General features: G+C 42.1%; 2 protein-coding genes and 1 non-coding gene across 3 annotated transcripts in view; all 3 read right to left on the bottom strand.

Annotated features, from left to right (window-relative positions):
- The window catches only part of cadm3 (cell adhesion molecule 3), a 111,593-nt gene extending 99,290 nt beyond the window's left edge, over positions 1 to 12,303 (bottom strand). Inside the window, 3 exon segments of the mRNA XM_044032338.1 lie at positions 2,692 to 2,849; positions 5,963 to 6,272; positions 10,856 to 12,303. Coding sequence (XP_043888273.1) covers positions 2,692 to 2,782 — 91 coding nt within the window. The 5' untranslated portion in view covers positions 2,783 to 2,849; positions 5,963 to 6,272; positions 10,856 to 12,303.
- trnar-ucu lies at positions 9,612 to 9,685 on the bottom strand. Its single transcript has one exon. It is a non-coding gene; the product is annotated as a tRNA-Arg (tRNA).
- Positions 12,304 to 12,934: 631 nt separating the features above from the next.
- On the bottom strand, positions 12,935 to 18,866 carry sdhc (succinate dehydrogenase complex, subunit C, integral membrane protein). The gene is made up of 6 exons (XM_044032329.1): positions 18,810 to 18,866; positions 17,167 to 17,226; positions 16,936 to 17,037; positions 15,200 to 15,261; positions 13,956 to 14,119; positions 12,935 to 13,200 (listed from the first exon to the last, which is right to left on the bottom strand). The coding sequence occupies exons 1-6, from the start codon at positions 18,824 to 18,826 to the stop codon at positions 13,096 to 13,098; spliced, it is 510 nt and encodes a 169-aa protein (XP_043888264.1). The 5' UTR covers positions 18,827 to 18,866; the 3' UTR covers positions 12,935 to 13,095.
- Between the last annotated feature and the right edge of the window lie 133 nt (positions 18,867 to 18,999).

Genomic DNA, 18,999 nt, shown 5'->3' with positions numbered 1-18,999 from the left:
CCTAAGACTAAGATACCTTCAGAATATATTAGCCACTTTTTCTCACAGTAAAACAGCCTCTTTCTGGCTGGAAACTGAAGTTTGTAAACAGCTCACTCCCCCAGTGATGATAATGTACTAGTACCTTACACATCCACACTTAAAGAAAAAAACCCTGAACGAGCCCTTTAACCTGCTCTACTGCTGTGTCAACAGCACCACCAATAAGAACAGACCTAAGTGATGGACCAGTGGTCTGAAGCTTACACACAACATTTCTCTCTGAAGCTGCAACCATCACCATTTTTTCTGAAAAGTAAAGCACGGTGAACAAAAGATTTATATATAAATATGCCTTCCGCTCTGCTGTCTTTCTGGCACCGGTCTTGGCGCCGTGCATGAGGTCCCAGCAGAGCTCGGTCCCTGCTTTGCCAATGAGAAAGTCTATAAATTGTCAGAATTTCTTGCACTAATGCCAATGAGACAAACTCCTGTGCTTTTCTTGATGAAACTGTACCTTCATGTTATGATTTATGTCTTCCCACACTGCTGGGATTCTAGTTCCAAACTTTATAGCCACAAAAGTTATTGTTTCATTGTAGAATTGCTATTCGTTTTTAATTTCTGCAAAATGATTATGTGATTGTGTTTTGTTATGTAAGGAAAAAAGAGAAAAGAAGGACAAAGCCTCGAGGATTTAGCACATGCAGCCTGAAAGTCTCTTAAGTCAGCACGTTTCCCGTCTCCTCTCAACTTCCCTCTTTGACGTGTTTTCTCATCTCCTGAACACTGTCAGACTTCCCGGGCTTAATTACTTTCCTTGACTGACATGATAATGTTAAACAGCGTCTAGGTGAAACCAAAGCAAGAATTGGTCATGCATGGTCAGGCCTCCTGCTAGGCACACCTTAATCAAATGTGACGTGTGTCTGAATGCCAGCCAAAATCATTTTCAGACCCAAATAACTAAGCGCTGCCTGCGTTTCAATGCGAGGCTACACTGCCGAGGGTCAGCGATCTCACAAGGGATTTGATATTTCATCATCAGCACCTCAATCTGCAGATTGTTTGTGCATCACTCATCTTCAACAGCTTCAACAGGCTTCTATTTTGCATTTGTGTAGCAGCAAACTCATCCCAGAATGTTGGCACAGGCGACACATTTTCACACGTTTTTACTGCACTGACCAGTATGAGCTCACTGTTAACACTCCTCACTCCCCCACACTTCACACACACACAAACACGCAGAATTACAAGTGTGCATAATTCAAGGGAAAGTGGGAAACAGCTGATGTGGGTAAATCACATGGAAGTACAGTACATGTACTGTGTGTGTGTGTGTGTGCACACTTTGTGCTGACTGCACATATGTGTGTACAGTCCATGCCATCACGGAAATGTATCCAGATTGGAGAAGTTGTGTGCACAAAAGAGCGCGAGGAATCGAGCGAATGCATTACAAATGCAAATCAGGGGACGTTCATTAGATGCTATATCATCTCACGCCTCTCTGGCAAACGCTCAGTGCAATTAAATTGCAAATGTAATGAGAAAATGCCAATGGGAGTTTACCTGTGTCAATCAATTTTCTATGGATTAAAGGCCAATCATATTTCTCCACTTGGCCATCGGCACAGTTTGCCCTCTACAGGTTGCATTACCAGCCTCTGCTCACTTGTTATGTAATTGGGGGGAAAAAAAACACATTGGACACCCGTTCACTCACAGCTGGGATGAGATCACTACACATTGCTTCATTTTCTCATCACGTCGTCTCTTCCCGGCCCAACATGGCCAAGAAAGAAAGACCATGACGACCTCTTATGACGACCTCTTATCTCCACGTTGCATGAATGCACTGATATGGTGTAAGACGGTGAGATGCTGAGCATGTCATTATGTAAAGACAAGAGATAAAGTGTTTTTCTTCTTCTTCTTCTTCTTCAGTAGTTAGCTGTAGTCAAGACTGTTGCTTAAGATTGAAGACGTTCCACCTCTCACTGGGCTCCACTAGCCGTCTTCAGTTCAAACTGTAGGACTCTGTGTGTGTTAAATCATTAGGTATAAACACTAACTCTTTCAGGCCTGGTCCTAATGAGGCAGAACCTCATTCCTGCAGCTCTGGCTACAGTTTTGGATTTGATTTAAGATGACTTGAGGTTGGGGTTAGGGTTAGGGAAACTGGTCATGGTCAAGGATAGGGATGGATAAAGCTCTTTGGTCCAGAAGAATGCAAGACAATGTGGAGTCCTAACAAGAATGGCTACATAAATCTGTGTGTGTGTGAGAGAGAGAGTGTGTGTCTCTCTAGAATGATTGTGTTTGAAGTGACTAAAAATGTCAAAGCAGAAGAGAAAGAGAAGAGGAAACAACAGTGAACTAAAACTAGCGATGATCTGCAGTGTGTGTGTGTGTGTGTGTGTGTGTGTGCAGCTCTGCAATCACGTGAACGTCACACACATTCCACAAAAACAACAGCAGAAATTCCACTGGGGTCCCGGTAAGGTGGGATTGTCCCATGTGCTTATTAACGGCTCTCTGGTTCCCTTGTCATAAAACAGGAAACACCGAAAAAAAGGCCTCAAGTCAACAGATAAGGGGCACAGCCAGAGACAGAGAGGGAGGGTCGCAGAGGTCAGGGGCCCAGGGAGAAGCAGTGAGATAGAGAGAATAGGAGGCCGACAGATAAAGAGCGAAAGTGGTGCTTACCATAGACGATGTTGCAGTGAACCGCAGCAGCGAATAGTACTGTCAATAAGCTGACACTCCATAATGCGGAGGGGGCTGATGGGAAGGCCATGGTCGGGCGCACAGATCCGCCTGTCTCACTGAATCCTCAGGAGGGCAGAGGAGCTCTGGACTGTCACCTGCAGGGAGAGGAGCAGACACATGAGGAAAACAAACAGGTCAATCCCAACTGGACACTAATTGCGTCCCCCCCCGTCATTGGTTGGCTGCTGCTGAATAAACGCTCGGACCACCCACTTCTCACGCATTACTGCGTGGGTAGGCCTATTCATCGATTTCACCCGTGTGCTACTACGCTGACAAACTGACCAAAGCAGGTGGCTGAACAGCAGACACGTGGACGGATTCATCTGCCGTTCTCGATCATTTTTTAGAAGCACTAAAAATTTAGAATTTATTAACTACTAGTCCAATTAAGAAAAAAGAATAAAAATACAACACAATACATGAAAGATCCAGTGGAGAGTGATAGACGATGTAACCTCAGAGCATGGTCACACTAACCACACCGCATCAGTCTGGAGTTCCACGCATGCGTCTTTAATCTCATATTCCATATTAGTAGCGCCGATTGTCTCACTAGATCCGCCCACATTTGCGCTTCCTTGTATTCTTTGAGCATGTGAGGATACCAGTGGACTTCCTCATATAACCACAGTCAGGTTTCCGTGGTTGCCCGTCTTCTTCATTGTCTCTCTTTGACCAAAACAAGAGTGAATCACCAACTGGGAAGTGTTGTGTTACAGGTATGTATGTGCGGTCGGCACGTCTGGTCCATGGAGAATCGCACTGGATTGTAGGTCCGTACAAAAATGGGTGGACGACGAAATTTACGTCTTGCGTATCCTCGTGAACTTTTGCACACACATGGATGCGGAAAGTATGATCCAGCCTTTGAAAAGAGGGCTCTGTACCAATGTCTCCACGGCCTCGGACTGATAACGAAAAGGAACCAACGAACCCGACTCTCTGTGTTTCCAGGTATCTTTTGCTCGGCAACATTCCCGCACTGCACACAGGAAGTTATTTGTTTTCCGTCAAGACAGATGGAGGCAGCAGCAGCAGCAACATTGCGCTAGTAAAGTCAGACGTCCCACAAACAGGAGGGAATATGACTGGAAACCAAAGACTGTATAGAGTTAATGGACATAGTCCTCCAGCTGCAAAAGAAACTCCCATTTTAATCAATTACATTTTTAGTAAAGAGAAACCTACGGCGCACTGGCGGGACAGGCGCCACTAGTACACTGAACCTGGGGCCAAAGGCAGCCTGGCCCCGTGGACTGAATTTCATGTGGACACCCATAGGAAATGAAGTTGCAAAGGGATCAAATAGGGCACTGCATCACTTTACTCTACTCATATGAACCATGCTTTTTCATCTGAATTCAGAATATACACAAATGACATCATGTTCTATTGAAAAAGACCTGAAACCATTACTGACGTAATTCCAGTGAGAAATTGACTAATTTCCCATAGACATTCATTGATATTGAGTTCTTTTTGTAACCAGGTCATGGTGGAGGTGAGCAGCTTCATGTGATATTATCATCAACTTCAACAAGCATGCGGAGTGAAGGAGTGTTTGAGTGAATGAGCTCCGACTAATTAGAAATAAAGCCCATGCAGGAACATTTCCACAGCTGGTGACGAAGGAAACAGAGAGGAGGAAGAACAGCAGAGAAGCAGAGGAGAGAAGAAAGAAGCAGAGGAGAGAAGAAAGAAGCAGAGGAGAGAAGAGAGAAGCAGAGGAGAGAAGAGAGAAGCAGGGAGAGAAAGAAAGAGCAGAGGAGAGAAGAAGAAGCAGAGAGAGAAGAAAGAAGCAGAGGAGAGAAGACAGAAGCAGAAGCAGAGGAGAGAGAGAGAGAGCAGAAGCAGAGAGAGAGAGAAGAAGAAGCAGAGGAGAGAAGAAAAGAAGCAGAGAGGAGAGAAGAAAAGAAGCAGAGAGAGAGAAGAAAAGAAGCAGAGAGAAGAAAAGAGGAGAGATGAAAGAGGCAGAGGAGAGAAGAGAGGCGAGAGGAGGGGAGAAAGAGGCAGAGAGAGAAGAAATAAGCAGAGAAGAGAAGAGAAGCAGAGGAGAGAAGACAGAAGCAGAGCAGAGAGAGAAAAAAGAAGCAGAGGAGAGAAGAGAGAAGACAGAAGCAGAGGAGAGAAGCACCTGTCCCCGCTGAGGATACACACACAGTGGCTTTTGCTCCAGCTCTTTCTCTCTCTCTCTCTTTATTCCATCCTTCTCTTAGCTGCTTCTATCCCTAAAATAGCAGTATCCTGCGCCACTGTGCGCCCTCAGTCCATCTGTGAAAACGCTGCTTTATTGTCCCCACTGAGTGCAAGCCGTGGATGGAAGGAGTGTTGCCTGCGGGACAGGCGGGCGGTTAGGGCGGGGACAGTGGAGGAGCCGGGTTGGGTGGGGGGTGCATGGGTTGGGTTGGGATGGGATGGGAAAAGGGAGGTGGGGACTGGGAGGAGGAGGGGGAGCAGTGTTTATTGTTGCTCCAGCCCTTCCTGTTGAGTGAGATCGCGAGAAAAATGAAAACAAAACTGAGGCAAGTGCATCTACGGGAGATAATCCGGTGAGATTATACACAAGGTATCGTAATCGGATCCAACATGGGCAGTAATAATCACAGTCATGGTAATAAAAACTATAATAATAATAACGATAAGAATGATAATAATCAGAGCTGTTGGTACACGAATGCACCTGCATCGATGCGTCGGAGAGCGCGGGAGCACAGTCTCCAGCTCGGAGCGCGCGTTTCTCTCCCACTTCCACAAATGTGTGATAGTGATGGGATGAGATTTAGAGACTCTTGTGGAAGAGAGGTGACTGCTGCTGCTGCACAGCGCGCAGTTTTATTTGCAGAGCCGGGAGAAAGGAGAGGAGAGGAAAGGAAAGGAGGAGGAGGAGGAGGTGGAAGAGAGGGAGAGAGGAGTGTCGGGGGGGACGGGGACGCGCAGGCAGCCCGACAACAAACCCACATATTCTGAGAAAATGATAATAAAAAATAAAAAAAAAAGAAACACGCTGGGATTACGCAGCTCTCCCCCTAACGGATTACACACACGTACCCAGAGTGCGCGCACAGACACATTCCGGGAGACTGAAAAGCGTCAGCAGTGACAGGTGTCTCCTGTCCGCCCTACAGGCTCCACACTAACCCTGGACAATAACACACACACACACTGCAACATCAACACACACACACACACACACACACACACACACCGTTATATTCCTCCTCCGGAGTGTGGATGTGTTGGTGTCGGTCTCTCCAGTTAAGGTTCCTCTCCTGTGAAGCGCAGCAGTGGCTTGTCCGGAGCCTCCTTTAAAACGCTTTTATCGACTTTTTATTATCAGAATTCTTATTATTGTCCTCGTCCCTTGACCTGACTCCTTGTTGTTCTGTGCGTCTTCTTCTCCTCCTCCTCCTCTCACTCTCTCGCTCTTCCTCAGTTCGAGTCGGTTTGTTGTGTCTCTATCTCGCTCCCGTGCTCGCTCTCCACGGCTACCGTTCACTGCAGCAAAAACAGTCTGTCTGAAACACAGAGAGAAAGAGAGAGAGAGAGAGAGGAGGGGACAAGGAGGGAGGGAGAGAGAGAGGGAGGGAGGAGGGTTTAATACGATTTGGCTCGAGCCACTGGGATAACAGGGCCAGAGCAGGGACCTGGACTGGCAACACCAATAAGGAGATGGGAGTAGATAAAAGTGTGATCTCACCATATTCTAGAATAAGAAGAAAAAAAAATCACAATAAAACTCCACAGTGAATAAATCTTGACCTTATCAGGCTTTATATGGGATCTCAGTGGCTCCTGTGGTTGAAGTTTGACTGTAAAATCCCCCCTAATTGCTGCACTTAATAGCCAATAATTAGATATCGAGTATATGTCCACCAGAATTCCTGCTGAAGATTATATACACATAGGCACTGTTTAATCCGGGAATTTGACTTTCTTTAACACCAATGCGCCGAGTTTTTACGTTCAAAATAATGAAATGCAGCAAATGCATACAGGATAAAAGATGATAAAGGCCCATTAATGACAATAAGATAATACACACTGTAGATGTGCAGCTGCTGAGGTCATGGGAAGTTGATAGTCACGCTTCGAATGTTTCTTATCGTCGATATTATTGCAGCGCTGTTATTCCCATCTCACAGTTTGGCCCTGGTGCTCTTCACCGCGGGCTCCATCATTTGCACTGTGGTAATGATATCAGTGAGTCCTTGGCCTTGTGCAGCTGCCTCTGTCTCACAGTATCACTGTGTGACTGTATCGTCACAACACCGCTCGCCTCGGCCTATAAACGCTGGCTTTACTGTGTGTGTTTTATTACCTTACAAAAAAAAAAGCAGCCATGGTGATTATGCATCATGATGTTTATTAAAAAAGAAAAAAGAAAAACACACACACTGGCCATTCTAAATGCAAATGTTTTTTAAAAAAACTTTATCATAGAAATGTGTAAAAATAGGTTCTGAGGCCCGGTTTGGGAATCAGGGAGGCAGATGGGAGGACGTTGAACTTGCCAGAGAGGATTAGGGATTAGTTTTACTGGTGGATTAGGTCTATGTGTGTGGGGAGGCAACACACACACACACAGGGTTAAACATGGATGGCGGCAGCCGCACGACAGCCCAGTCAGCAGGAGCAGGGACACAAATGAAACCCAGGAGTTGGGATTGAAGGAAAAAATAGATGGGGGAAAAAAAGGCCATGTGGAGGGAGGTGGGGTTAGAGGAGGAATCAGCTGATTCGCACAAAGGAACTATAACCATATGTTCTGTGACGCTGCAGCTCTTTATCTTACATGAAATGAGGATATTCGTTCTGTTCTTTCTACTCTAAAGTCAGGACACTTACTAAAAAATACAATGTAAATAATAAAACATATGATTTGTTAACTCACTGGATATATTTATTTAACGGACAACAGGACAAGGAAAAGCTTCTCAGTCTTTTCCCTGACACAAGTTACTCTAAATTTAAAAAATAAACACGTTGAGTCATCGTGGAGTTCACCACTCGGTCACAAAATACAGTCAGTGAAAACTGTTTTCTTTGTATTTGATACTTAAATAAGTCATTCACTTCAACAAAAAACAAGATTTGAGTTTTTTTTAGAAAGTGTCGCAACATTTCTGGAAATAAAATTTGTATTATTATTATTTATGACTGTTTTAAGTTTAATTTTCTTTTCGTGTTCTATCCAATTAACTAATCTTTTGTGGCCCTCGAAAGGTTCCCAGGGAGGTCCCACTTCTGACAGAAACAAATACATAAATCCAACTGCAGTCTTTTATCTTCTAATCTAAATCCACCACATTGTAAATCCAATACAAACATCTTGAGACGACACCGTTTTCTGGCACCGAGTCATTTAACGTTCTGACTAATCCGTGCTCTTTATCTCTCCCGCTGTCCCCCACAAAAAAAGACAAAAAAGACAAACGGGAGACTGACTGGAGTCTCGGCATCTGGCGTCATTAAACACATGTTAGGAGGATGAAAAGAGGCTTTAAAGGTTATTCTTATTGTTGCTGTAAGTGTTAAAGGTCAAACTGTGCATCCCATGAGACTGTGACTGTCCTGACTGTGTCTGTCCTGACTGTGACTGTCCTCCTGACTGTGACTGTCCTGACTGTGACTGAGACTGTGACTGTCCTGACTGTGACTGTCCTCCTGACTGTGACTGTCCTGACTGTGACTGTCCTCTAGACTGTGTCTGTCCTGACTGTGACTGTCCTCCTGACTGTGTCTGTCCTTACTGTGACTGTCCTGACTGTGTCTGTCCTGACAGTGACTGTCCTCCTGTCTGTGACTGTCCTTAGACTGTCCTGACTGTGTCTGTCCTGACAGTGACTGTCCTCCTGACTGCATGACTGTGACTGTCCTGACTGTGACTGTGACCTGACGTGACTGTCTGTGTCTCCTGACTGTGACTGTCCTGACTGTGTCTGTCCTGACTGTGACTGTCCTCCTGGTCTGTCCTGACTGTGACTGTCCTGACTGTCCTGACCTGTCCTCCTGACTGTGACTGTCCTGACTGTGTGACTGTCCTGACTGTGACTGTCCTGTGACTGTGACTGTGACTGTGACTGTCTGTCCTGACTGTGACTGTCTGTCCCTGTGACTGTGACTGTCCTCCTGACTGTGACTGTCCTGACTGTCCTCCTGACTGTGACTGTCCTGCAGTAATTAACCAGTAACTTACTGTAATTATGACATTACTGATTAGTTTTACTGTAAAATAAAATATGTATTTTCAGTACTTCAGTTTCTATACTGTATATATATATATATATATATATATATATATATATATATTGGTAACATAATATTACAAAAATACCATTTCAAAGTCATATCAAGGTAACAGCTTGGTAATGACTATTACATCACTGTCATACCTGATTTTGAATCAAAACTGTATTATGACTATATTTTAGAGTACATTTTAAAAGCCATTACCTTGCGATTATTATGGAAATAAGATGCTATTACTACCTATTACAACATAGTTTTACCATTTTTGGTATTGCACTGTAATTATAATATATATAATGACAGTAATATTCTTGATATTTAAAGAAGAAACATGTAATGAATTCTTGAATAATCAGAGTCTGCACAGTTTTTGGTCAAAGCTGAATATTCAAGCACTGACATTTGCACATGCACTTCACAGACTTCATACATGTGTCACCACAGCAGTGATGTAAGAGTCTGTAATGCACTCACTCACTCCATCCATTCAGTGCATCAGCATCCAGAACAGCGTTATGAGACTGGATCTTACTGTCTGGGCTTTAAAACAAACCCTCACTATTTTCCCCTGATCACTTTCAAAAAGCCACATTTATCACATTCATCATCTCTGCCGGGACTCGAACCCGGAGCCTCTGGATTAGAAGTCCAGCGCGCTATTCCATTGCGCCACAGAGACCGAGGCACAAATAAACCGATCGAAAGCGGGTTTATACTCCCCTCTCCCCTCTCTCAGCATCCTCCGCATCCCTCAGCATCAGGACCGCAGCCGTGTGGTTATTACCGCGCCGGCCGGTAGGGGGTGCTGCCGCGACTACACCACTCGCGCATCAAGAGTCCCATGCTCTCTTCGCCACTGGTTATCTCGTTAAAACATCATAATGGCGATATTATCTGAGCGCAGGAACAAACGCACGTTGTAAATACATCAATAACTTTGAAGCGTAGTTGCGGGGAAGAGCTCCAGTCAGCACCGTGTGCTGTGTTAATACAGCAAGACCACAGATATCTGTAATTCACTTCCTCCGAGTCCAAATGGAACCGTCATTTACCCACATTTGTCATTTGCGGTTTGTCATTACAGATATCTGTACATCTGCAGCTAAATGACAACTATGCATAATTCCCGTTTTGAGATATTACAGGTATTACAGATACAGATTAGAGAGATAAAAACAAAATAGAATTCTAACCAGTGAAGATTCCAGGAGAATTACATGTATCCTGAACTGGAATATTGGATAATCAAAATGAAGAGTTCTCCTGTTGTTGTTGTGTTCTGTCACAATCAATAATCAAACAACTCCCATTTTAAAAATGTGTTCATCGGGACATTCATGGCAACATGAATAATGTTCTGTTTTTACATTTTGATTGATAAGACATAGACAGGGCTTCAACTCACAATCATTATTATTTTCATCAATCGATTAATCGAGTACTTGTTTGGTCTCTAAAATGTCAGAAAATATCGATCAGTATTTTTCAAACCAGGAAATGATGTTCTCTAAAGTCCACAGACCAAAATGTTTTAGTTTGAATGATTTCTTTGCAAATATTGACATTTAAATGGCTGAAAAACATCAGTAAGCTTGTTTAAATTATAAAAAAAAAAAGTAGTTGACGATCCATTTAGTAATCGAGTAATAATAGACTAATTGATTTATCATTGCAGCTCTACATAGACATAGGGAGAAATATGTTTTCATACAGTTTCATTAATTTAAATAATTACAATAATAACAATAGGCAAACAATAGTTAACATTTCCTTTTCCCTGCAGTAATCCTAATTAGGGGTTTTTCCAATCCTAATCCACTAATATTTAAAGACATCTGTAACGACAAACCTTAAAGATGCAACTGTAAAAAGTGAAGTCATCTGTTCTGCAGGAAGGACGGAGTCGTGGATATCTGGAACGACAACAGTGGATAGGAAGAATTGCATTGTGGATAAATGGAATTGTCATAGTCAGAGGAATTACATAGATCTGAAATGCACATCCAGACGAGTGAATAAACAAAACAGCCTTCTATAGTGTGTGTGTGTTTGTGTTTGTGTTTGGACTACGAACAAATGAGCACTTCCTCGTCCATCACAGCAGTCAGTCGCAGGCTGATTGATCTCCAGCTCAGGTGGAAATGTGTCTATAATGTGGATTAAGAGTCGATGCAGGGAATCAAATTAACTGCAATCAGACAAAAAAAAGCTGCACACGGAGCAATTCTGCAGGAGCTGAGGTTACAAACGACAGGTGCTTTTGAGCCGGCGAGTGTTAAATATGGAGACGGGGGCTTGAAGTTTAAGTATGTGCATGTGCGGAGGCACAGACTGACATTAGAGTGCAATTTCTGGCATTTTCTGTCCTCAAAGCCATCAACACTTTTCTAACACCTCAGCCAATTAATTGCAGAAAATCATGAAACCCACTCTGACACCACAACATCATTTTATTACGCCGTTTATTTGTGCATAGTGCAAGCTTATAGTGATGTTAATGGCTTTCAATGTTGGCATTTGTCTTTTATTGTTGTTATTGTGTTCTTTGTTTACTTATGTGAGCCACTAGAGACTGGAATTTACCCAAGGAGATGAATAAAATATCTATCAGGGCTGAAAGATATGAGAAAAATGTCAAATTCTGATTTTCCTGACATATTGCAATTTGGTTGTGAGAACCTTTAATGTTCCAGTTGACTATTTACTGTGCCATAGATTTACAACAAGATGCACCAGGTGCTAATGGAAATGCAAAATAACAATGTCGTGCCAAGGCGAGGCGGGAAAGGGGCTTTAGATGTCAATATATCAAGATATCAATGCCAGGATAAAATCTGCATATTTCCATTATTTTTAAGCAGCATTAACATAGAACACATAAATAGAAGTATTCAATTGCAGCCTTTGCCATTTGCCAATTATGAACTGCGTCGTTTCAAGCCATCGTCCAGCCCTACTCTGTGCATCAAAATCAATTTCATTTGCTTCTGTCACTGTTTGCCTTACAAAATCTGACAGTTGTAGACAAGTTTGCCGTTTCCTCAACATTCAACAGGTTTGATCACGTGTTGCACACAAATAAAATTCCTCTACAGCCAAACAAATGCACCTCGACAAGCATTTTCCCTTCAAGCCACAGGCAGCAAAGCAATAAACCAATTCTGTTGGACACTAAGTGGTTGTGTTGTCTCTCTCACTCGGTTACGTTGATCCAAACAAGCACATTTTCTCCCAACCAGCTGGTGTAAAACAGTTTGGGTGCGGCCTCCTCCTCAGAACGTTTACTGTTGTGTGTCCCCCAGCGCACACTTGTTACCGTATACGCTACACAGACAGAGTTGGATCTGACATAACATCACGGCTCACTTTTATGCACACTGCAGGACAAAAGCTGTTCAGGTGCAGCGTGAAGCTCCTGCGCGGATCAGCGGGAAGCACGGCCTGAGGCAGGCTGACGGTGAGGAGCCTGTTCACATACTCGGCTTCCAACGCGGGGGCTGCCTCTCCGCATTTCAGCCGCTCTCTTTCCTGGTGTTAAAAAATGCATCCGAGCAGTAGAAGCAGCCTGGAGACGGTAAAATATGAATGACGGCCTACAGTAAACAGCCGCTCTACAAACACAAACACAGTCCTGAGCACAGAGAAAACATATCAAAGCGAGCTGGTTGGGCTGACGGTGACGAAGCACTAAGAACAAAAGCAGAGTGATTAATGAATTTGGCGTCACAGCACTATTAGACAAATTGCGTAAGGGCAGAACATGTAGGACACGTCTAATTTTGGCTGCTGGTGGTTGTTCAGCAGACAGCGCAAAATAAACTGGGTCACATTTGCATGCACTTTGCACTCTTGCTGCATTTGATGACCCCGAAGCTTCCCAGAGCATAATTAACTCCACGGGACGAAACATAACAGCTCGCTTTCTGCATACAGCATGATATAATTCTTTATTTAATTTTTTTTTTTTTGTAAATAGAGCCTGCAGTAGGCCAGAAACGGAGCATATACAGAAGTATCCCACGGTGCATTGCAGTCCACATTCCCGTCAACAACCTCTCCTCCATTAGATCACCACTTTTCCTTCAGTGCTCAGAGGAGAGCCACAGCGATGGAGGTGACAATGGACAGACCGATGACTGTGTATCCAGTGCGGTAGACCTCTGGGATTTTGAAGCCCTTGCCAATGTCCCACAACTAGTTTAAATAACAACAAAACAAAACACAAAAAGAGGAAAGAGAGACACCATTTAGTGTCAAGTGACAGTAAACGCAATCAATTTTCAATTCCAAGTATGAAATAAGAAAACATGACAAACATGAAAAATGTGACCAAATAAACACGTTACAGCTGAATATCCCTCATCACTGTTAGAGAACATATGTAGCCTCTGCTTATCATTATAACTCAATTGTTACAAGCAATTGTCCATTGTGGGCTATTGTATTGTAACAGATTGTGTAGAGCTGACCTGTTGTCATGAATAACAACAATTCATACAATCAGGTGATTGTACACTTAATAAGTATTGTTCATTTGTCTTCACTTTCTGCCAAAAAACAGAATTGTACACAATGGCCCTTTACAGGATCAGCCTGTTACAGTACAGAGAGTTTATTGGCAGAAATTCATCAACCTATTATTTTTATTTTGTCAAGTTTTTCAAACAACACGTACCAGCATCACATTATATCATAAAAGTATGAGCCATGAACTAGAAAGAGTGGGTAGAGCGAGAGTTGTGATCCTTTCTGGTAAGCGAAGGCTACGTAGTTCCCTCACATGAGTGGTGAGTGGAAGAGTCCACCATTGTTGCAGGCAATCTGCAGTCTCACCATTACGTGTCATCATTTGTTACACGCTGGCTTTTTAATTTCAGCAGGAGCAACAAAAACTAAAGAATATCAATCTTGACGAATGAGAGACAAATGAAATCTTTTTCTGGACTTACCAAGTGACGAATGCCGTTATAGGTGTGGAAAGAGACAGGAAAGGCGATGCCAAACTTGGCCAACCCGATAAGACCGGGGCCGACAGACAGCGAGTGAATCATATCCAGGTAGTCAGGGTAATTTCCTGGCAATACCAGTGCTGCCAGGGCAAAGGCTGAGATAGCTGGACATGGACAAGAGTAGCAAGAAAGACAAAAGAACGGAATTTCGTGTGTCATGATTAAGCGCTAAAATACAAGTGCAATCTGTCCAAACCCCTGTTAACAGACGTTTCCCTGCTGACCAGCACTCTTTCTTACAAACGGGAACTCTTCATTAAGCAGGCTCCTCATTGGCTGCCAGTTACTGCACTCAACAGCTGTGCCAAAGTTTCTGCTCAGCCATTGGCAGAAAATAAATATACTAATAAGCATGTTTGTGAGTGTGCGAGCATGTGAGTGGACCCCGGTGTAATTGACAGCTGGTATCCAACAGGTGCCTGGTTGCAGGTGACGTCTGTGAACTTGAAAAACTGGCATGGCACTGGTCAAACTGCAAATTTGACCAGGAAGTTGTGGTCCAAAAGATTGCTTGGCTTTAAAATGGGAGATTGTTTGGCAAATAGAGGACAACGTCGTTTTATTTATTTTATTTTATGGTGCCGCCATGAAAAAATATGGCGTCTCACCATTAGTCGTCGATAATTCTTTTAGAAATTGAGCAAAAAAAAGTGAGGAAAATAAGTTTATTATTCAAAAAACGTGTTTTCTGTAATATTGTGTTATTTTGACATAAAGTCAAACAGTGAGTAAGTGACTATTTTTGTCTCTGTATTTGAGTTGGACTGGCTCATTCAATGAACCCATTGACACATGAACAAAATTGATTCCAGCTTCCACAGCGCAGCACATCAAGGTCAACAGTACTGATGTACGATGTCACAGTGACACAGACACAACCTTTATGCCAAACAAACGACAAATGAGTGCGCTGGACTTTGTTTTAACATCCAAACACTTAAATTGTATTCGACAACTTCGGTTTTATAATGCCAGTAAACGCTGTTAGCAGAAATCAATAGTCGCAGACTAAAAGGCCCTGAAGAGATTTTCAGGGTCAATCAAAAGCTGAGAGCCAGTTTCAAAGAATAATAAAAAATAACAACAAAGAACTTGAGTAACTTCCAATGACACAGAATATTTTCACTGCTAAATATGTAACTTAATAAAAAAAAAAAATAACAATAACAAACAAAAAGTGTTACCTCCACTAAGGCCCACACCGGTTCCTCTGTGTGTGATTGACATCATCATGGGGACGGACCATCTGAAAACAAAAACACAACGCAACACATATTCCATATGAGAACATATTACTTGAGCAATGTCTGTTTTTATTTGCTTCATGTGTTGGCCCGGGGTTGGTGATGGGAAGAGCAGCAATCTGTTATTTTTTATTAATAATCTAACTTTTTTTCAACGGATCACAAGTTACTGGTACTCCACTCTGATCCTAAGTTATGCTGTTAAATTAAACAGTGTTATTCTATATGTGACGTCATTTAATATAGTTTTTTTTTCTTTAAATGCATCAATCTTGGCACTTCTGGGAAAAAAAACTATACACAACAATCATATCAGGTCATCTTTGAGTCCAAGCAAGCATTTGTGTCAAACATTTTTCCAAAGCCTCCTTGAAATATTATTTTCATTAGGTCAAAATGGGTTTTGTGAGGTCACAGTGACCTTGACCTCTGACCACTAATTCTAATAAGGGCATCCTTGAATCCAAATAGATGTTTGTGAAAGATGTTATTAAATTCCCACCTGGTACTTCTATTGTGTTCAATATGATGCCACAGTGACCTTGACCTTCCAGAACAAAAAGTCACTATTGAGTCCAACTGTTTTTTCAAGACTTTTTCAAGTGACATTCAATCAGGAGAGTGGTATGGCAAAAGACACCATCTGAACGCACAGAGCCTCTGGTCACAGCTGCCACAAACATGTGGTCATAAAAACTGTTATGCATCAGTTGAAAATCTGAAGTGACTGAAAAACAACATTTGTGTTTTCAAAGCAAAGCCGGAAAAGGCCATGAACGATGCATGGGAGGTCTTTAAAATGACATATACAAGTTAAAAACAGCTGGCTGTTTTGCATATTTAAATGACTAAATTAAACCTGCATGCAGCAGGGGCTTTTCCAATCATTTTCAGTGGGGGGGAAAAATGAAAATTGCATAAAAGGGGGGAAGCTGAAGAGCCATTTTGCATCAAGTTGTCATGCACATTCAAGCAAACAAAATGTCACTCTTTTTTTCGTATCAACGAGAAAGGTAATAAAGTAGGCAAAAACATCAGGGCCTCTCCACCATTCGGAGATTGAGCCCTATTAGGTGGCCAGACATTTAGAAAATGCTTTTACAACCTGTCACTCACAACAGGTGGAAGAGTTGAATCTAAATCACTAGTTCTCCAATTTTACAAACAACCTTCTATCAGAACCGGAAATGCTGAAGACAAAGTGCCCAGACTTAGACTTAGATTCAGAACAACCATTAATGTGATCCCAGATGACAAGAGAAATGATAAGTGAAAATAAATTAGCCAGGAGGGAAATCTGGCGAGAAACTGCAAGGTAGACATAACTTCTTTACTTCAGGTTTTAGTGTTCTAATAACTGCCTGACAGTACATCAAGGTACTTATTGCACCACATGTATCCAAAGGCATAAAAATCTCTGGTAATGGTGGCTGGTCCTGCTGCTTTATAAGCATTAAAAAGACTGCACCATCAAAACTGCACTATCATTTTCATCTTGGATAATGTGCAGCAGGAGAGTTTTATTGTCTTTGAAAATATGAAGCTGGAAATGCTCAAAAACATAAATGGAACATATGGTCTGAACAACTGAGGTATATCCATCCTTTTCTTGGGGTCATGTTTCTGAACAACAACACAGACTATACCTTTTACTGTGTATGAGATAAAGTACGTACTTGTAGACGGTGATATGTGGAGACATGGGTCTGTTTAATCTGGTATTTTTGGCCCAAAACTTGTTCATCTCCTCCTTAGCTGTGGTTCCCATTGGAGCAGCACTGTAGTGAGGAGCAAGGGAGGGAAATCTGTTTTTGAGTATCTGCATAATTACTGTGAGGAGCAGCATAACTGTGTGGAAATAGAGTTTTTATAATCTTACAAGCACACACACACACAAAAATACATACTGTCTGAAGAGGACTGTGTACTGTGGTCTGGAGAGACAGATGCCCTGACGGCCCAATGTCCTACAAAGAAAAACCCAAGTGTTATGTCTGTGGTCAAAGTCATACAAAACATATCATATAAACAAACAGCATACTTTTCACAGCCAAGTTTTCTAATGAAGAATATGTAAATGAGACAAAGAGTTGACAGTTTGAGAAACTAAAATGTTTAGAAGAATATCACAGACAGATACCTGAGTATTTCAAAACTAGCAACTATTGTATTGTGAATAATTATATATTATAATTAATATAACTTACAGGAAAAGATCTACAGACATTACTTGCTAAGACATATTTCTGACATGATTTGTCAGACAAATGAACACTTCTGCAGACTAGTCTAACAAGCCAGATGTGGACAAATGAGAGTGATGCAGCAGTGAAGGGCATCTGTTGGGACACGTCTGTTTTTCATACATTTCCCTAGATTTGGGGAATTTAATTCCAATGGCAACTTCCACCATGTTGTGTTTTTGGCCATGTGGTGCAAGGTAAACATGATGAGATTTGGATGGTGAGTCAGACTAGAATTAATTTTTTCCATCACTAACCTTGCAAGATAAGGGTGTTTTGACAGCCTTGGACGAGCGGAACACAATAACTCAAAGTAAATGACATGAGCCATTCAGACTTTTTGTTCCATTAAATAAAAATATTTACTAATTTTACCTTAGTGGTGTTGATTGGTGTTGGTTATATGTTACTAGTTGTCAACAATGTTTTATGTTTTATGTCAAGAGTGTAGCTAAAACATCTAGTAATTGCTAGTAAGAGTTTTAATGGGTCCACTCTTATTGAGCTCAATAGAAAATTCCCAATGACAATAAATTATAAATAATATCTTTAACTGAGTCTACAAAAACTGACTTCGTGTGGGATTTAATTAAGAATTATTTAATGCAAAGAAAAGGCAAGATAAACTTCACCAGGAGAACAGCATGTAGTCACATCAGATATTGCTTTTCTTCCTTTCTGACATTTATCTCTACACTTTGCACAGTTGTGTAAATATTACTTTGTTTAACACTGAATTCCAGTTCTGAGAAATACAGGCAAACAAATCACCCTGATCACGGAGAAGTATGTGGATGACGGTGAACCAAAATACCCACAAGGTGAAATAATGAAACGACGGAAGAAACGTGATGAATATTGATTGTATACGATGTATCACTTCTCAGACAACTGATTATGTTTAACAGCGAGCAAGGAATAATAAACCGAGTTCAACACTGATTATCCACATAGTTAGTAAATGTACGCCTGTGTAGCAGCACCAACTCCCAGCTCCTTATGACAGAAAACACTAGCAGATTCACATGAATAGTAAACAAATAATAATAATTAATATTAATCACAAACTAAACCCACTCTGCTAACTTTCAAACCGTCAGACGACTAGCTCGTTAGCTAATGTCAGCTAGCTTTACGTCGCTCCGTACTACGTTAGAAAAGAAAAACAAGCATTTCAAGGCGTCGCGTTGTCCTAAACTGTAACGTGACGATGTTATACGCGTGTCTAATGAACACAACAACAATACAGAGCAACACAAAAAGCCTTTTCACTGAGCACAAACGCTGTGTATTTCAGATGCACTGACCTTAGAAGCAGCGCCATGTTTGACGGATGTGGAGCGGAAGTGACGTGGTCGGATGTTGTTTTCCCTCCCGGCTGGTTATGTTGGTCCAAAGGGGCGGACGGAGTGCGGAAGGTCGGAGTCGGTCACAGTGAGATAAAACAAAAATATGGTTTTAAGTCACGCAGTTTGCCTCTTAAGTGTCTGCTTTTAT

This window comes from Solea senegalensis, linkage group LG1 (assembly GCF_019176455.1).
Source record: "Solea senegalensis isolate Sse05_10M linkage group LG1, IFAPA_SoseM_1, whole genome shotgun sequence".
Classification (NCBI taxonomy): domain Eukaryota; kingdom Metazoa; phylum Chordata; class Actinopteri; order Pleuronectiformes; family Soleidae; genus Solea; species Solea senegalensis.
The sequence above is the reverse complement of the archived record's forward strand: the minus strand, read 5'-3'. Positions and strand labels throughout refer to the sequence as shown.